The 21,163-nt window shown below is 32.3% G+C and overlaps 2 protein-coding genes across 2 annotated transcripts; both read left to right on the top strand.

Annotated features, from left to right (window-relative positions):
- The first annotated feature begins 17,355 nt into the window (after positions 1-17,355).
- On the top strand, positions 17,356-17,697 carry LOC128995522 (uncharacterized). Its single transcript, XM_054420540.1, has one exon. The coding sequence runs from the start codon at positions 17,356-17,358 to the stop codon at positions 17,695-17,697; it is 342 nt and encodes a 113-aa protein (XP_054276515.1).
- Positions 17,698-17,699: 2 nt separating this feature from the next.
- Positions 17,700-18,893, top strand: LOC128995523 (uncharacterized). The gene has a single exon (XM_054420542.1). The coding sequence runs from the start codon at positions 17,700-17,702 to the stop codon at positions 18,891-18,893; it is 1,194 nt and encodes a 397-aa protein (XP_054276517.1).
- The last annotated feature ends 2,270 nt before the right edge of the window (positions 18,894-21,163 follow it).

Here is a 21,163-nt window from a genome sequence, read left to right on the forward strand (position 1 = left end):
CTTATTATATTTTGAGCAAAATAAAATATCAGATGTTTTTCTTGAAAAGAGTATGAAACATACGCTCACAAAACAACGTTAACTTTTATATTTCAAGATTCAACACACTAAATAATGTGTTGAAATTTCCGAAATACCCCTCCTGATTCTAAAAAAAATATTTTTACAAGCTTCTTAAGACATCATTAAAAAAATGAATAAAACCGCTAATACCATTACAATGTCACGAAAAACTCCAAATTTTGTCTTTACATTGTTTAAGTGAAATATAAATATAAATTAGTTAGTAATATAATACCACTACAATAATGAGCACTTGTAGTGCTTATATTATACTTTTAAAGTCAATTTAATGAAATATATAAAATAACCCCTGAATATTTTATACAGAAATAATACTTTCTGCAGGAGCAGTAATATATTCACATTAGTCAAGAGTTGTTACCTTGGCTTATACAAGGCAATGTCATTAGAGAGCAAGAGTATTTATATACGAGGTAGATGATTTGAATACTGACAAGGAAAATTAGATCAACTTGTGTTAATCTTTTTTTTGTAATACGTAAAGTACCTTCTTACACTATTTAATGCCATAAAAGTAAAAGCTTGTCCGAAATTGTAATGTATGTACAATGAAATACATGTGTTCAAAATATCTTTCAAATCTTTTAATTTTTTTATTAAAATGTATACATTAATATAATTTATTATAAAAAGCATTTATCTCCTGATATATGCATATAACAATAACAATATTTAATAGTGTAATATAACCAATGGTTAATATTAGACTAATTAATTTACATAGGCTATATAACTTTATTTATATTCTTTTTGTTTATCACATGACTATTATCATTCTGTTGTTGACTTGGCCAAATTAAATGGACCCCTGTTGTAATATATCTGTCTTAACTGTAACTGTGTTTTAATATCTTTAACAGTTGGTAACAGTAAATCGAACTGTACAAACACAGATTTTGACCAAAATGTTTTTTTTTTTGCAAAAATTGTTTTAAAACGTAACATGTGTTTATCAAGAAGTTTAACCCAAATAAGCAACCTTAGGTTTCAAAGAACTCGAATGAGAAGTTAGACTTTTGTTTGAGTAACACGTTTGTTCAGGTTACGGCTTTGTTTTAATTAAACCTAACAAGCAGAAAGGTAAACGAAGAAGTCTTGTTTTGTTGAGAACTTTACAAATCCGCGTGTTTGAAGTGAGGAGAAGTAAAAGAAGAAACAGTTTAAGGTTGATATTGTTAATTTTAATTACTAGCTACCCTATGACAAATTAGTTACACTTCGATTTAATTGTTGCTTATATTAAATTATTAAAGATATTACGAATAATTAGTATGTGTTATGATTATATTATTTTGTTTATAATTAGTAAAAAAAAACAACATTTGTTGTAATTATAATTGTGGATCGTATAATTTTGTTGGATCGTATTAAACTCATAATTGCTGAATTTATGTAACAGATAAAATAATTACCATAAATTGTTTAAATGTAAGTATATTTTGTTTTTTCTGGTAGTCTAGCGGCTTTAGTGCTTGCCTCAAGTATTAAAATGTCTAGTCCGATCTTGAGCAGCGCCATATTTTGGACTTAGAAACTATTTTTGCCGTTTGGCTAATAGTTAGTACTGCTTTATACCAAAAACTCAACGCGATAGCAAAATCACCTATGATTATAGGAGATACTGTTAGCTTACTTTTTATGGTGGCCCTTTTTAATTAAAAGTGTTAGCAAACACACCATACAACTGTCAAATACATGACAATACCTATAACTAAATAAGTGGCAATACTTTGTTTTCAAAGCACATTTCTTACTATACCTGAATCACAGTGCCTGGGCTATCTCTGGTTTAGATAATTGGCATTTGATTATACATGGCTTGAATATGGTTTTGTGTAAAAGTTATGTATGAACTGTCAACGACCAAAAGGTGTTGTAATGATTCTGGTTTTTGTAGAAAGTGTTCAAATAACTGTTGTACGAATTCTTTTTTAACCCAAACAAATATTATTACTGAACAATAAGGCGTTCCTAATATTGAACTGCCTTGTTAGTTATAGGGCTACTTGCTTTCTTAAAAAAAGAGGTTGGCAGCATTTTTTTACCTTGAGTTTGCCTGTCAGGCTGTGAAACGTATCCAGTAAAGTACGGGGTGATCCAGTACAGTGGGTGACTGTACTGATAAAATGTAACTTAGTGGCATTGACCAGTATCCGAACCCACGACATCACTGCCTTGGGCCCTAAATCTGTGTACCAACAGATAAGTAGTATTATAAATGTTTACTCATATTCTGATGTTTTATTCTAGGGTTTATATGATCACAAATACATAACAACTATGGAATTTGATTGTAGGTAGTAACAGTTTTATACCCATGAGCATTTGATGCCGTTAACTAATCCTAAAAGGTAACGTCTATTAAAGTGTACAGTTACGTTGTATAATGTATAATGCACAACGATAAAACGCTGAAACTGCCTCGCGAATTCCTACGGGTAATAATCATAACCATTTGCAATGCTAAACCGGCTGCCGTTTTGATGTTCGTCTATTTCAAACTTCAGTTATGTGCATGTTTATTTAACACGTTGTAAATGTGTAACATTATTTTTAACGGATGTTTAATGTTAAGGTTTAAAGCATTTTAGGATGTAATGACGATTGGATACTTTTTACGATTTATTTCTATGCTTTTTCCAATTTGTTTGGCTGGAACTACATATTTATTACTATTACAATTTCAGTTACACATTATTGTATTGATTCTCATAAAAAACTTAAAAGAGAAACCTTTTAACTCAAATTCATCATTACATAAAACTGCAACATAGTATTACAACAGTATTCGGAGTTCTGTAATAGGTAAAACACAAATCATACATAATATTGTTTTTACAAGGAAATGAAATTGCCATTTCAAACTATTTTACATTATTTCTATTGGATGGATAATTTTGAACTGTGGTCAACACCAACATGTCATTCTTACATCATTTAAAAAAAAACTTATAAACACAAATATAAGTTTCTTTTTTATGATTCTCATACAATTTAGTTTGTCTTTTATGAGTTTAATGAGTGTACCTAATACACATTATTAGTCTCATATGTAACTCCATGTTAAAATCCTCAGAGCAATCTAATAAACGATTTCCCTCTTATAAAAAAGCTGTACAGTATGATTTTATCTCACCATTAACCAACCATACATTTGTGTTAATACTGGCCAATATATGCACAGACGTACGTAGCCTATGTACCCCACCGGTATTATTATTCATTAGTTATTTTTCGGTGTTTTTGTTAGGACTTTTTCATTCTAGTAATTCTATGTTCTTTATTTAGTATAATAGGCATTGATATTTTCTAAATTACTTTTAAAATATACAAAATAATACCCCCGCCGCAGCAAACCTGCAGACTAAGCGAATTTCCATTTGCCTGATTGGATTTACACTAAAATGTTTCCTTAAAAATATCACATTTATTCCCTATTTAAATCAAATCAGTTTAACACATACTTAGGTTTGCAGCAACAGGGAGGGTTAAAGTGTTTTTTTATGTAAAATGTTAATAGTTAGTAAGAAATAAAAACATTTTCCAAATTTGGGCAAAATATGTTAATAAATAAGCAAACTACAACAGTTTACTTATCCTCCATAAGAATAACATGGGAATTTTAAATTTACAATTTTTTTGAATTTTCTCCGTAACCATTAGGCGCATTATAACGCTTCAATATACTAAATTATTAGTTTTTTTAAGCTCTACAAAATGGTTTGGAAAGAAATTGCAAAAATTTAAGTTTTTTGGGTCAAAAATGGGGAAAACCCATTTTTACCCCATAAAAGCCCCCATAAACCCCCGTTCCCATGGTCCGATCATGCTGGTTCCCCACCGGTATTATTATTCATTAGTTATTTTTCGGTGTTTTTGTTAGGACTTTTTCATTCTAGTAATTCTATGTTCTTTATTTAGTATAATAGGCATTGATATTTTCTAAATTACTTTTAAAATATACAAAATAATACCCCCGCCGCAGCAAACCTGCAGACTAAGCGAATTTCCATTTGCCTGATTGGATTCACACTAAAATGTTTCCTTAAAAATATCACATTTATTCCCTATTTAAATCAAATCAGTTTAACACATACTTAGGTTTGCAGCAACAGGGAGGGTTAAAGTGTTTTTTTATGTAAAATGTTAATAGTTAGTAAGAAATAAAAACATTTTCCAAATTTGGGCAAAATATGTTAATAAATAAGCAAACTACAACAGTTTACTTATCCTCCATAAGAATAACATGGGAGTTTTAAATTTACAATTTTTTTGAATTTTCTCCGTAACCATTAGGCGCATTATAACGCTTCAATATACTAAATTATTTGTTTTTTTAAGCTCTACAAAATGGTTTGGAAAGAAATTGCAAAAATTTAAGTTTTTTGGGTCAAAAATGGGGAAAACCCATTTTTACCCCATAAAAGCCCCCATAAACCCCCGTTCCCATGGTCCGATCATGCTGGTTCGCGAACTCGTTCGAATAAACGTAGATTTACACGTTTGTACCAAATTTCATTGAAACCGGATCATTTTTGCGAGTTATCATTCCATCATTCGAGTTATCGCGCTAACGGACACATATATAAATATATATATATATATATATATATATATGAATTTGAACGGATGCTATTTTTGGCCTCTAGGGTCCTCAAAACGAAGAAAAAAATCGGTCCCGGGTCCAGGTCTTACCATGAGTACAACGGTAATAGCTTATTCCCTATATGGGAAATTCGCTAAAAATAAACAAAGTAAATATTTGATATGAATTGAAAGTAAAATATTTTTTATTAGAATTTCCCTTCGTATTAGTGCAGAATTCGTGGACATTAAATTTAACACATTAAGACCAATCTCATTTTTTTATCAAACTATTTCGTTGTTTCATTATCCAAGTTTTTTAGATAAATCATATACTGTAACACCATATCACCTGTTGTACCTCACGTAGTGTTATGTACACAGCTAAGAGACTTCTGTTGTATTGTGGGTAATATATTCTCATGACGACAGTCCTTACCTTAGCTGTACATGGGTTTGTCATTGCATCCATATACCTCTTGGCTTTAAATGCCACAAAAAATCCTAATACTATGTTTATGGATTAAAAAGCCAATATATAGGAATTCTTTATCTCCTTTAGACTTTATTTATTAAATTGTATCACAGTAGTCGTCATTGTTGTTAAAAAAACTTTTGAACATAAAATAATTATAGAAAAAAACCATCCCTTATAGATTTTTATTATGTAAATTTTCAATAAACTATCATTGCCTAATCCATCCAGATCTTAATAAAAACCATTTCTTTAAAAACTAAACAAATATGAAAACTAGAAAAACACAATACAACCGATAGTCTAGAATGGAGATTATATAAGCATACGTAAAAATGACAAGATTTTAAAGAGATTTCACGTTAAGTAGATAAACTTAGAACAGTGTAGGCAATTCACAAGGGTTTTTATATTAAATATTATTGAATGTTTCAAAACTATAAGGGATGTGAAGTAATCTAAAAGTTAAATCCCTCTTTTTCACCAACGATTTGATTTGATAGAGTGTTTCAAAGCAGCTTTGATGTGACTAGCACCAAGTGTGCAACTAGTAACTCTAACAATAACAATTCCGTCAACAATAACAACTGTCAACATAACCTGTTCACAGCTGTTTTCTCGTGTTCGCCCAAAGTTAAGCCGAATAGTGCAAAGTTATGAAAGCTTTATTGTAATCCTAAACAAAAAAGCACAGTCGATATGAAATTGTTTGTAACTCTAAGTATTAAGCCAATCTGATTTTGATGACTGTATAAAATTATTCGTGAATTAAAAACACTTTGTTCTTGATTTTAATTGTTAAACATGCTGTAATAATTAAGAGTCAAAAAGATTCATAAAAAGATTCAACAATTTTATTAGTCCAGTAAGTTTGTACAATAGGCTACGTCAAAGTACAATAAAAATTCAATAAATATAAATATAAAAAGAAAAACAAACCAAACAAAACTGCAAGTCCAAACAGCAAACCATGCAAAGGTAAATAAAAATTATACATACCTTTTCTATCATTGGGTCCATGCAAAAGCCTCAAAATATTCGTCACATTTATAGAATGGATTTGTTCAATATTGGCAAGTTTCTAATACTAACAGGCAGAGCATTGAAAAATTTGAAACCTGAAACAGGGAAACACTTTTTTTGCTCGTATCTACGCCAAGGGCATTTTTGTAATGAAGTCAAACACTTTTAAGGGAAAGCGGTCCAAACCCATTAAAGTTTTGACACACCCATTACACTTTTGACTTTTACTTAGCCTATTGCTAGGAGTACATCATTACAAGTTCTAGTGCTATACGGATGGATGTCTCTATTGAAAATAAGATAATTTTCCATCGATTTTATAGCTTCCAAACACTGGTAAATATATTCATTGATGACAGTCATGATCTGCATATCAACAAACAACGTTCTTACAATGTGCTCTAAAAAGGAAATTACACACCAAGTCATTAACGTTGGTGAATTTATGTTTTAAATATATCACCAGTACATTTTTAAGTGTGACATACACATAACGGATCTAAATATATAAAAGGCAAAGCCCTCACTGACTGACTCACTCACTCACTCACTCACTCATCACTAATTCTCCCACTTCCCATTTACCTAGGAGGCTGAAATTCGGTACACCGATTCTTTGGGCATTAAATAGGAAAACTAAGTAGTTTTTATTCTGATCGGGCTTTCGGGCTCCACCCCAGTGGCTCTGGAGTTTCCCATGTTAACCTTATGATTTTTCATATTTAAAGGAATTTCTTAACAGCTGTTTCAATTAAACAAGTTGGTTCTGTTCTATGATGTTCAATAGCATTAAAGTTACAAGGATTACAAACAGGGTGCAGCAATATTATTTTTTTAAATTTATGACTACAGCCAATTTGCAACCAAAAGGTGAGTAAGCGTAGCGAACGAACTTCAACCTGGAAGCGAGTTAGCGTAGCGAACGAGCTAACCTGAAGGCAAGTGGGCGCAGCGAACGAGCTCCAACCTAAAAGTGAGTGAGCGTATCGAACGAACTTCAACCAGGACGTGATTGAGCCATGCGAACGAGCTCACTTATAAAGTTAAACGGGGCAAAGCCCGCGGGTACAGCTAGTCTCTTATAAACGATCATTTAATTAATTATAGCTGTTGGCAACCAGTTCACATTTAAAAGATGTAAACAGTATAAGTGGTAAGCATAATTAATCACTTTCTCCATTGGTTGTTCAAAGCTACACCATAACGTTAGTTTAAAGCACTTCATTGTTGGAAACACTCCCTTTAAATGAGGAGAGAATTCGAAATGGCAGTAATACCAACTTGTTCTATTTAGATAATAGAGTTCCAACTGCTCACCGATTAAAGGTAGTGCGATCGATTGAATTGATCGAATGCTACTACGAAATTCACAGAGTATTACACAATAACCCTGAACTTACCTTTTCAGTGATTGAATGTTTTAGCATTCAAAAAATTATTACATCATGAGTATTTTTTGTGAAGAAGTTCTTAATACTCTGTCCTCTTACACGCATGCTCTCCGTTCGTTATGATTACCTATCCATGGAAAAATACTTTTTTCCTTACGCAGTTAATTTTCATTGCAAGTCTTACGAATGACTCGTTTTCTTCTGCAATTTACTAGTAAACTGTATTTGATACATAGCGCTCTTACAAAAACACTTTGTAAGAAATAATTTTGTTACTTCAATGAGAGTAAGAAGTTACCGTTTTGTTTTTTGTTGCCTTGAAGTTCTTGTTGTTTTCGATTCCTGATGCTCATTTCGCCACAGGTTGTGGCATCTTCAGAGGTAACTATCCTACACTTACATCCTTATATGTACAAAGATGAGAATAAGTTGTTAAAAAAAGAACAACAACAGATTTAAAAACATAACCCGTAGTTTATAGCAGTTTCTTGTGTAAGTTAAATTTTTATTTTGTTCATAAGTACAATTCTCATAAGTATTCTTCCAGTTTTTTCAACCTAACTAAACCAACCCAGATTTAAATCAAAAGTTGTACTTGAGTTATGTTGTCAAATTTAAGTATTTTCCTTAACCAGCAAAAAAATACTTCACTTGTATGTTTTTAGTCAAAATTATTTAAAAGAGGTAGTGAAACATTATTGGTTAAATAATTTAACTATTAAATAGTACTCTCAAAAGTGACCTTAACGATTTGTAATGCAAGTACCGTATTTCCAAGGATAATTTCCCTTGATCTTGCAGGCGAGTAAGATATTGCATGGAGCTCTTCCTTTTCTGGTTAATGAAGCAGCAAACGTGGTAATAAACGAGAAGATGAGTTTGGGCCTTCGTGACCTAAAGACGTCAAGTAAACATTTTATTCAGCAGATAATCATTTATACCAAGACAGATTTATAAGACATTTGTTTTAGAAAAATAAGTTTTTTGTCTTTCTTCAAACTCCATGACGCAGGACAGGAAGGAAGGAACCGTGTACACATTGCTATAAGGTAGACATACAGGTTGCAGCTAGTGATTTGCTGGATTTGAACCAGGAAACTCGGGAAACGAAACCTGGATCTCTACCACTTGACCAGTCCGGAACCGTGTACACTTTGCTACAAGCTGGACATAGAAGGTTGCAGCTTTATCTCACAACTTAGATCATTGGTGATGTGCGGTATTCGAACCAGGGACCTTTGGGAACAAGGCCTGGAGCTCTACCACTTGATCAGTACGGAACCGTGTAGACATTGATTCAAGGTAGACATAGGAGGTTGCAGCTTTATCTCACAACTTAGATCATTGGTGATGTGCGGTATTTGAACTAGAGAACTCGGGGAACAAAGCCTGGAGCTATATACTAGACCAGTCCACCTTTCCAATTTAAATGAAACTAAACATCGCAGTAAAATAAAAGTAATAATAGTGTTTTCATGACCATAAAGATGAATAAAATATGGATTCAAAAAAGAATTATTTAAGTGTTTATTTAAACTTTAATATTAAGTACAACATTTCACATAAAAGTAATTCACACCAATCTATTATTTGTATACGTGTTACAATAATGTGCAGCTATTTCCTAACTAACATTAAATTTGTAAATTGCATCCCTTCTATTTTATCTTATGGAAATAAATAGTCGGAAAAGCTCAGGGTTTATGGCAGGAAGTTTTCCGTGTTGGCTTTGTTTTCATTTTAGAAGTCTTTGCGACGTTTACGAACTTTAAAACTTGTTGCAATCCTTTGAAAACACCAGTCTTGTTTGATTTACAGTAAAAACTTTTGGAGTTTTATGGCACACATTCATTTGAAGTTGGTAATACCAGTTTTATACTAGTTAATACTCATAGGAAAATTATATTGTTTTTATTGAAAATTATAATATTATGATTAAAACCGTACATGATTGTGCAGTTATCATATGTACTCGAAATTAAAACATTGTGTTACTATCACCAATTCTCTAATACCAAACGTTTCACAGTCGTCATAGCACAAATGTGCCAGAAGTTTTATTTATGCTACAAAGGTTTTTTCCCTTTATAGTTTAATTGAATTGTATCTCAATTGCGACTCATTTAAATTAGCATGCCTTTTTAATTAGCCTAGAGATAAGATTGAGATACAAGAGTAATACATCGTTATATTACAGAATTCGTGCAAACCACTGCGAATTCCTTTTCTGCATTTAGCTTCTACGACTATAGATAGGAACAGGACAGAAAAGGTATTCGCAGCGGTTTGCACGAATTCTGTAATATATATAACGATGTATTATGTACACTAGTATATGTTATACTAGTGTATAACAAAGAGGTATTTTTATTCCATACTTATTTTCCTTTGTAATTTTCAGGTAAGTGTTTTCCACGAGGAATGAAGGGCGTTTAAAGTATGTATACCTTTTTTGTAAATCCTTAGTCATCCTCCATATTAGTAGTATATTTTTCCATTATTATCCATATCGTTTTAGTCATGCTTCTAGAGCTATACGAGTAAAAGCAGATCAATATGTTTATACATGTTCAGTAAAATGTGTTAACTGAATGAATGTATTATAGATTAAACTTTTAAAAGTGCATTTAACAATTGCAATGCTGTACATAAAAAAATTATCAGTAGTTTAAAAATGTATGGTTCTATTTCATAATATTTTAGCTATACAAAAACTAAAAACAAAGAGAATATTCATTGGTCTGAATTGTTACCAGAGACGAACTAAATCAAGTAATTACAAAAAAGCTAAATATAAAGTGAAGTATAATACATAATAATGGCCTCAACTATTCATTGGGACGATACATTTACAAGCAATTATGATTAATCCTCGCTCAAATGTGAATAACATTTTAAATTGCATTTATATATGCTGATAGTTAAATTGTTGAGAAAATTTCCCTTTTTAACAGATCTGAAAATTATTATTGTGACGATGAAGGTGGTGGTAATTTTAATAAAAGAAATACAGGCAGATTCTACAAATAAAGAAAGCTTTGAAAATGAAAACTACACTAGTAGCAATAGAAAGGAGATAAATACTATTAACTACAAGAGTCAGGCTGCCACAAGGCTGGGGCTAAGTGAAATATGTAACTTCGGAGGGTTAAACCCCTCTAATTTGGGGTAATGGTGTAGCAAACGCCCTAGCCTTTTGGAAAGGAATTATCAAGTACCCGAACCACTCAAGTTAACCAAGTGTTTCAAAATATTCTAGGTCTGATTTAATGACGTAAAATCGATGTGTGATTCGTTAAAATGTACTAAATACACTTTAGACATTTCAATAGGTTATTTAAGCAATTTAAGTTTAAGGAGGCTTTTTTTATTTGATACTTCTTCAATTACCATAGTAAACTGTGAAAACATTTTTTAATCATTATAAAAGTCTTATAATTAGTTTTTTTTGTAGAGTCGATCAATAAACTATTTACATTGTCTTTACGCTAGAAAAATTAATAAATAAGACGGCTTATTGAAATACACCTGCAACGGTAAATTTACAGACTAAATGAGTTTCCATTTATTTGGTATCATTTTCGCTCAAATATTCCCTTAAAACTGTCAGAATTATATAAGTTGATAACATAGTACTTAGATCATAGAACATTAATTAGACATAGTACTTAGTACGAGTACTTAGATCAATTTGCTGCTACAAGGAAAGTAATATAGAGAGTTTATTTTTTTATTGAATTGATAATAGATTAGTATAAAAAAAAACTAATTGGCCAATTGTAATAAAATATATCACCAAGCGAACAAACTGAAACAGTTTATTTATTTTCGCCTAGAATAAAATTGTTTAATTAGGCATACTCTTTAATTACTGGAAATTTTTAATTACTTTGTGGTTATTGGAACAGGAGGTAAAAATTTTGGTTTCCCATTTTACCTCAAAAACATAGGTTGTTTCTAATTTCTATCTTAAATAGTTTAGCTTAAAAACTAATTCTTTATATTAAAGTGTTATTGTATGCATGGTAATTAAGGAGAACCTAAACTGCTTTAAAATTAAAGTTTCTGTTTTTGTCTTATGAATTATAAATTAACTTGTGTAGTTTGATTGTTTAGGGATTGCTAAACTTGGCGAATTTGTTAGTTTAATGCGAAGCGATTAATTATTGCAAACCTCATTACCTTCCCTGTAGCAGCAAACCTAAGTACATATAAAATAAATTTTATTGAAGAAAAAAAATAGATCTTTTAGTCGAAACTCAACTGGGAAAATGGAAATTCACTTTTTTGCAGGTTTACTGTTGTGGGGTCAGTTTTAACTTAGTGTATTAAAACATTGTGCTATTGTTTCAAAATCTACCTAGACTTATGGATTTATAGTGCATCGACAAGTTAATGTTTCTATTTAATAACTCGTACGATTATTTCCATGTCCACACTTATACCTAAGATATAACCATTTCAACAGCAAAATGATTAATTTGGTAAATATGAATCATGAAAATCTTCGAAACATGAATCATTTACACTACAGTAATATTAAATTCATGTATAAAAAGGAGTTTAAAGAGCTAAGAAAGCAATCAAGTAATGGAATATGTTTTCAAAAGTCTTTCATTGTTTAAATAAACATCAGGCTCTGCACAGTTGCCTAAGTAGGCAGCTTTCCAAGTGTATGCCAAGAGTTACTTTTGTTTCCTTTTTTTTGTGTTTAGAACTGTTGCCAACATTTACAACTAAGAAAACTTGTTGCGAAACTTATTACCGTAATGGTTAACTGATGATGAATATCAGGGAAAACCCCATTTCCTAAACTGTTTTTTAATGTTAATTGTCTATTAAATTTAGTTAAGATTATTTTCTATATGATTTATTTACAAATTTATTTAAACATATCTGATTAACTCAAATTGACATGTCTATTTTTCTATCTAAGATATTTTCAGTAACTAACCGAAACCATTAACTTAATTGTTCAATATTTATATATTTTACAATTCGTCTATAACTTTCTATTAATGTAGTTTGATTGGTGTATGAAAGAAATAGATATTTGTAAAATGCGTGTTATTTCATATGAAATATATCAGTTAGTTATATAATTGTATAAATTGAACATAAAGAATTATAAAACTTATTGAATTACTTAGAATACTTTACATGAGTTACGACATATCCTCCAGTTTCAGTAATGTATTCAAATATGAATTGAAAGCTGTTGCCCTAGCTTTAACAAGGCAATGTTTACTGAACTCAGGCATTGGTATGAGTTGGATTATTTTTTAGTGGAAAGGTAAAATAACCCCATAAGAATTTCTACAAATTCTTTATAGGCTAATAATATTGTCAATGCCACTACTAATAGCTTGATTTTTTTAACTTATCCTAGAAACGCATTAGCGAAGTATATTTGTCATTCAGGTTACACAACGTTTCTATTCTCCTGATAATAAACAACGAAAAAAGTGTTTATTATTTCAGATTTAAACATTAAAAATTACTTTTAGGCGTTTATATACCTTTTTATAAAGTTTTTTTTAGATAACCATTAATTACAAATATTTGTTCATCACTGATTAGTAATTAACAATAACGACTAAACTAAACTATCAACAAGTTAAAATTATGAGCACTTTGTTTATTTGTTTCTATAACTCATTACAGTAAGATGATATTTTGTAATTAGCAGTTGAAAATAAGCAATTATTTTACTAACTAAAAACAGTCACTACTCTATTATTTTTCAAATGAAAGTTGTTAAATCATATTTTTTATAAAGATTTATTGCCAGTATTTTTTTTCTTTTATTGTTGTCACATTCTGAAAAATACACCAAAATTTAGATTATTAACATAACGTGATATAAAGTTAATGAAAAAAATGTAAATATATATTTTTTGTTTACTAACTTCGACTTAAGTAAATTAAATATTGGATATTATTGACAGCAGAAGAAAAATGATCAAGTTACCCTGATTGTAGTTACAAACGGACCACGCCCTTTTATAAATAACTCGGAATCATGGAAATTGTTTTGAGATTATCTGTCACTCTTGTGATTTATTAACTTGATTTCTTGACAAATTGATTTGCCATTTTTTGTAACAATACTTCTCTTGGATTTGAAATATAAATTGTAATTGATTCGATGTAGTTGTGGTTAGTAATGCATGGTAATACTACGGTTATATCTGAGAAAATTATAGGAGTTTAAACTTATCGTTATTGTCCATGGATTTTACGTACAACCGTAGTAGAATATTTTTATGCTTAATGGTGATTGGATGATATATTCAATAATAATATTTTTACTAACCATCTTACATTATCGTGGTAACTACAAATTAAAATATGCTTCGTTCAGTATTACCCTATCTGTACTGTGTAATACAATTATATTACTATTAAATACCCAAGTTGCATCTCAAAGAAAAGTTTTAAACATTGTTCAGTTATGAATATTTTTGAAGAATTTTACAACCAAGACTCAAAAAAGACTCAACACAAGACATAAAACATAGGACTGAAACCAAAGAGATTTATCATCATAACAAATAATATACATTGTTGTTAGCTCTTATAATGATATTTGTATAGTCAAACAATATATTTACAAGTATTTAACATCTAAGAAAACAAATGCATAGTTGAAATGTTTTTGTAAAACACGCAAAATGTAACAACTCATCATGGTTAGCAGACAGTATTGTTGTAAATAACGTTCTGTCTGAGAAAAGCAAGGATTATCACTGACTTGGCAAGATCGCTGTATCTCAGTGATTGTTGAGGTAGAATTGGTCCGCTAAATTTAAAAATTGTTATACTGTAATCGATGTAATTATACTATTGTTTACTCGTAGATGAATCCTTAGTCTGTATTGTTTTTGACACTAAGTTGTTATAAGTCTGTAAAATTCATAAAGTTCATCATATTACAACTTAAAAACTTAATAAATACGAATGAATCTAATCTGTAAGCATACAATTTTTACAATAACTACAATACTATTCACATATTTTCGTTAAAATTTATGCTGACCACCATATTATCTTTTAAGAAATCCATAACAAAAACATAACAATTATTGTTGTGCCCGAGATAATGTTAAACGCATGGTTGACCACAGACGTACAGCAAGACTTGGCAACTCACCACAAACCTTGGGGGACTGTTAAATAAACACATAGTCTTGCTGGATACATAAATATTTAAATGTTCAAACTATCTAATACAAATATGATACAGTATAAGTTAAATTCGCGAATGTTTTAAAGAGCCTAGACGTTCTAGCTCATAGAACAATTAAAAACTACAAAGAAAGTTTCTAATCTGACAATTTGTATATATATATATATATATTTAAGTTTTACATAATGTCAATTAATTAACTTTGTCAGGTTGGTTACATGCGAGGATAACAAGAAGGGTGTATTTCCTCCTTCTTCATTAAATGATTGTCACAAAATGTAGACGTCAAATATGTATCTTTATTTATGTTTTAATAAATATGTAAAGTTTGACCAATATGAAGTTCTTCCCTCCAATAACAATATACTAGATATTTAAATTACAATCACTCTGGTGTTTGAACAAGTATTTTTGGACGGTAAATAACTTTTCAGCAGCTGATTGAAATGATCAAAGATAACCGCTAGCCCCCAAGGACTCTTAAATTCGTTGGTTCTAATATATGTTTAGTGGTAACGTTGAACTATTGGGCTATTTATAAATAATTTATATTTAACAGTACATTTGATAAAAAATTTTACGGTAATTTTGGATTTCGATTTATAAAACTTTCTTTCATTTTAGATGAATGATTATTTTTTAAAGAAAAAAAATTCACTTACCAAAATATGACCAATTCAATTTTTTTATATTTACATATTCATCGATTTTATCATTGGAATTGAATACGTAAATTTAATCTAATCTGTAACTGAATGCGTTGGCAAAAACTTTGTAGTTTTAAAATTTTAGAAAAAAAAAACTTAATATGCCACAATATGTACTGTATCAGTAAGGAAATAAACACATTTGTGGCGTTTTTCTAAAAAGAATCAAATAAAAAATACATTACGTTTATTTAAACGTCACATGCAAATGTAGCAGTAGATGGATTACAATGTAGCAATGTTGCTGATGTTGAAGATGTCTCAGCAGTTCTGTAGACTTCAGCAACCCACAAGTAATTATTGGATCCTTACATCAGCACAACCTTAGACTATTATTTTACTAAACAGGTTTACAGTGATAATACTATAATGCAATTTACTTACTTTGAAATAATTTCCTATCGTAGTATTAAAACAGAGTTTTCTATTCTCTAGATGTATTAGGTTTACATTAAAAAAACGATTCATTTAGTCGCTGACGGATGTGAGATGGAGACATAACAAGAAATAAAATTCAAAGTATGATTTTGTTTTTAATATTGCTTAGTCGTAGTATTTATTATGCAATATTGCGGCCAATATTAATATGACTCAAAACCAACATAATAAAGTAATGGAGTAATTATTTCTTAAGTAAAATATATATTTATAAAAAACACAATGACCATAGATCAGTTTAATTCGCATCGTTGAATAGGCATGAATTAAACGGTCGTCTACCGCCCACACTGATCATCTAAATAAATTCATAAAGTTTGGTTGATTATAATGGCTTTCTCACTTATTTTGTTGCTATTAGTTTACTTAATAGAAATAGCTTCTTAATCAGCATTGCGTGTGTTATTGTGCCTCTTCGCAAAGAGGAACAATAATGCTACAACAGTTCAGATAAAAATATGTTCCTAATATTAAAAGTGGCTCTAAACGAATAAAAATAATGCATTTTACAAAATTGATTATAGTGTCCTCTGTAATCACGAAATCCTAAAATATAGCATTCTACCACTGCAAACAAGAATGGCATTTATTTGAAGTGTAGACACTACAACTATTAGGCCTACATTGTATTAAACGATTTAGAGCCCAAGGATAAAACCATTCTCACAAGTAACCAAGCCTTAATAAACTCTAGTTAAGGGATATAAGTTTGAAACCCCACACGCACATGTAAGTTATTTTACGATTTAAATTTTAAAAAGTTAACTCTATAATTTAAATAGGGGTTTGTTTTTATATCTATTGTTTACGTTCGTAGTTAGTTATTTGTATATCAACAATCATGAGTAGTAAGATTTTATATAACAATTAAAGCACGTTAATAATATAATAACTATAATGGGTATACAGTATTACGTCAATCCCTCACCAAAACTAGCCTTGAGATGGGGACGCAAGACGTATGATTAACCTTGACCTAATTATTTCATCGTTATTTAGAAAAAAATAAATTTAGAGAATTTACATATTTGTCGTAGTTTTTTAATCTAAACTATAGGTTTTTGGAGTTAAACATTTTCTTGCAAAACTGTATCTATAAAATGAATGATTGATAACGTGCCACGGTGTTATCAAAGTTCAGTTTCAACAATTCCCGCCACTCCTATTATCAGCTGATTTATGGTGTAGCAGACCACCGGGGAATTATTGATAACAGCCATCAAGATATTAATTGTTTTCATTTTTTTTTACTTTCCCACCCCATTCATAGTATTTGGAGTAAGTATTGTATATGTCAAATTTTTTTTTATTTTGAGGAGATATATCAGTTTTGGGTTCCAATGAATCTAAAAAGTGTTTTTCTAATAATTAGAAAGCTAAAAATCTCACCTGTGGTCCAATATTGATGTAATTTGGTAGGTTGGTCTAGTATCTACGGTTGTTACCAAGGCAACGGCGGTAACCATGACAACTGTGGTAACCATGACAGCAGTGGTTACCATGGCAACATCGGTTACCATGGTACTTGGTGGTGACCATGGAAACGGCGGTTACCTTGACAACAGTGGTAACCATGGCAACGGTGGTAACCATGGAAACGGTGGTTACCATGGCAACGGCGGTTACCATGGCAACGGTGGTTACCATGAAAATGGTGGTTACCATGGCAACGGTGGTTACCATGGAAACTGTGGTAACCGTGGCAACAGTGGTAACCATGGCAAAGGTGGTAACCATGGCAACGGTGGTAACCATGGCAACGACGGTAACCATGACAACGGTGGTAACCATAGGCGACGACGGTAACGATGACAACGGTGGTAACCATGGCTACGTCGGTAACCATGGCAACGGTGATCACCATGGCAACGGTGATAACTATGGCAACGACGGTAACCATGGCAACGGTGGTTACCATGGCAACGGTGGTAACAACGGCAACGGTCGTCACCATGGAAACGCAGGTAACCATGGCAACGACGGTAACCTTGACAACAGTGGTAACCATGGCAACAGTGGTAACCATGGAAATGGTGAACGGTCGTCAACATGGAAACGGTGGTAACCATGGCAACGTCGGTAACCTTGACAACGGTGGCAACCAAGGCAACGGTGGTAACCATGGAAACGGCGGTAACCATGGAAACGGCGGTTACCATGGCAACGATGGTTACCATGGAAACGGTGGTTACCATGGCAACGGTGGTTACCATGGCAACGGTGGTTACCATGGCAACGGTGGTTACCATGGCAACGGTCGATACTATGGCAACGGTCGATACTATGGCAACGGTCGTTACTATGGCAACGGTCGTTACTATGGAAACAGTGGTTACCATGGCAACGGTGGTTACTATAGCAACGGCGGTAACCATGGAAACAGTGGTTACCATGGAAACAGTGGTTACCATGGCAACGGTGGTTACTATAGCAACGGCGGTTACCATGGAAACAGTGGTTACCATGGAAACAGTGGTTACCATGGCAACGGTGGTTACTATAGCAACGGCGGTTACCATGGAAACAGTGGTTACCATGGAAACAGTGGTTACCATGGCAACGGTCGTTACTATGGCAACGGTGGTGACCATGGCAACGGTGGTAACAATGGCAACGTTAGTAACCATGGCAACGGTTGTTACCATGGCAACGACGGTAACCTTGACAACGGTGGTAACCATTGCAACGGAGGTTACCATGGCAATGGTGGTTACCATAGCAACGGTGGTAACCATGGCAACGGTGGTAAACATGGAAACTGTGGTAACCATGGCAACGTCGGTCACCATGGCAACGTCGGTCACCATGGAAACGGTGGTAACCATGGCAACGTTGATAACCATGACAACGGTTGTTACCATGGCAACGACGGTAACCATGGCAACGACCGTAACCTTGACAACGGTCGTAACAATGGCAACGGAGGTTACCATGGCAATGGGGGTTACCATAGCAACGGTGGTAACCAAGGAAACGGTGGTTACCATGGCAACGGTGGTTAACATGGCAACGGTGGTAACCACGGCAACGGTCGTCACCATGGAAACGGCGGTAACCATGGCAACGACGGTAACTTTGACAACGGTGGTAACCATGGCAACGGTGGTAACCATGGAAACGGCGGTAACTTTGACAACGGTGGTAACCATGGCAACGGTGGTAACCATGGAAACGGCGGTTACCATGGCAACGGCGGTTACCATGGCTACGGCGGTTACCATGGCAACGGTGGTTACCATGGAAACTTTGGTTACCATGGCAACGGTGGTTACCATGGCAACGATGGTTACCTTGGAAACAGTGGCCATGATTGTTGCAATGATGTTGTTAATGATTGTTGCAATGGTGGTTACCATGGCAACGGTGGTAACCATGGCAACGACGGTAACCATGGCAACGACGGTAACCGTGGCAATGGTGGTAAACATTGCAACGGTCGTACCATGAGCAAAGGTAACGGTGGTTACCAGTTACCATAGCAATGGTGGTATAAATAGGTTATGATAAAATAGTTTCCATTAGAAAAGGCAGCATGCTTAAACAGTCTTTTGTCAAAGTTTGGGTTTAAAACAGGAAACAATACTCCTTTGTATAAGTTTTCTTCTTCTTGTTTTAAGTCCGGCTGTTAACCAACAAAGCTTTTACTTTAATGAACATCTTAGGTGAATTAAATCTAAGCAAATACAGTTTTTGCAGCACGAATTGTGACAGTACATGTATTTTACGTAACCCAATCGATTTCCTAACTAAAATAAATGTTTAAGATTCAAATGATAAACCTATAAATGATAAACAGCACTTCATGACACTATATTTACATCACTGATGAGATTATTCCTTGAAAGTTAGTATAGTAACATAATGAGATCTTAGCGTTGCTTGCTGATCCGACCAGCTGTTCTCAGCAGTTCTGGAGACTTCAGCACGAGTTACAGTAATTACAAGATTATCCGCGTCAGCATCACGTATACTCAGCACCTGAGGCAGTACCTCGTCTTAAACTATGTTGAAACTACGTCTAACATTACCGTCACTTAAAAAAATACGTTATAAGCTCATTTTATGTGCTTATTCGTTACATAATAGAGAAATCGTTTTATTCTATGATTAGTCTAGCTTATTAGACCACTGCATCGCAATCAAGCCTTTATTTTATAAAAATTTGTCTTTTTAGTTAAATTCGAGGTAAAAAATATGTATAGAGGCTACGTAACTGATTTTTTCTATTAATGTTATATTTGTCTTTATTTTACTATCGTAGTTTTCATCACTAGGAGCAAAAGTGGTTTTTTTTTGTACGCAATCGGAAATACGATTAAGTACCAAAAAGACAATTTAGCTCCGTGTGATGAATGAACAACTATTTATATCGATTGCAAATAACGTTCTAATCGTTAAAAATTTTGACCACATAATTTAAGCTTATACAAAGTCGTCATCAATGTTTACATTTCTGTAGTTTACAAACATAGCTTTAAATATTGTGTGATTAGTGGCGTTTTTATAATGCAATGATAACGTTTTGAGATTAGCGAACCGAAAGGTTTACCATATTTTTTCTGTTCCCTATTTGAAGTTACCTGAAAAAGATAAATTTGCGGACGATTCCGAGAACTAAAAAAAGCTGCTTTCCGTACAGTATGGTGAAAATCATATTTTTTACACTAATGTGTGTTTGATTCAGAAGAATTTCCTGGCAGTTGATTTGCTTACAGAACATATAATTTTACAACTGATATTTAAAATAATGATTGTTTATCTTTCAGGTAAGTTGAAGTTGTTGGTGATAAAATACGCTGTATCCCCAGGTGGTATGTAAAAGAATGTATTTATAGTATTTACACGCTTTTTCTAAATAGATTCACGTATAGATTTTAAAAAGTCATAAGCTTTCTCAAAAAAATTTTGGCATGCTTAATTTGTCATTGGTATTGAAATATCTTTAATGTGCATAAATGTTCTATTGTAATACGAATTGTTAATTTATTCATGCTGTTAAGAAGACACAGAACCTGACAGACTAAACCACTAGAACTTAGTAAAAGTCGCAAATTTATCATTGGTTTAGTACTAACTCACCTTACGAACCCATATTAAGCAAGTGAGTATATCAAATCACAAAAAATAACTTATGTTCAGGTGCCTACAGCTTTAATCATATGATTGACTTATTTTAAACAGAACAGCTCTGAATGGGGTGCAAATAGCTTTTTAAAAATAGCCAGGACTAGCATAGATAACGTAGAAATCACATCGATATTGAAATTCATAG

Source organism: Macrosteles quadrilineatus, unplaced genomic scaffold, assembly GCF_028750875.1.
Source record: "Macrosteles quadrilineatus isolate MER2022 unplaced genomic scaffold, UCM_ALF_1.0 Scaffold_5__1_contigs__length_97177068, whole genome shotgun sequence".
Classification (NCBI taxonomy): domain Eukaryota; kingdom Metazoa; phylum Arthropoda; class Insecta; order Hemiptera; family Cicadellidae; genus Macrosteles; species Macrosteles quadrilineatus.

Coding starts and splice junctions, on each gene's coding strand:
- LOC128995522 (XM_054420540.1), top strand. CDS start 17,356: ATGACAACTGTGGTAACCATGACAGCAGTGGTTACCATGGCAACATCG.
- LOC128995523 (XM_054420542.1), top strand. CDS start 17,700: ATGACAACGGTGGTAACCATGGCTACGTCGGTAACCATGGCAACGGTG.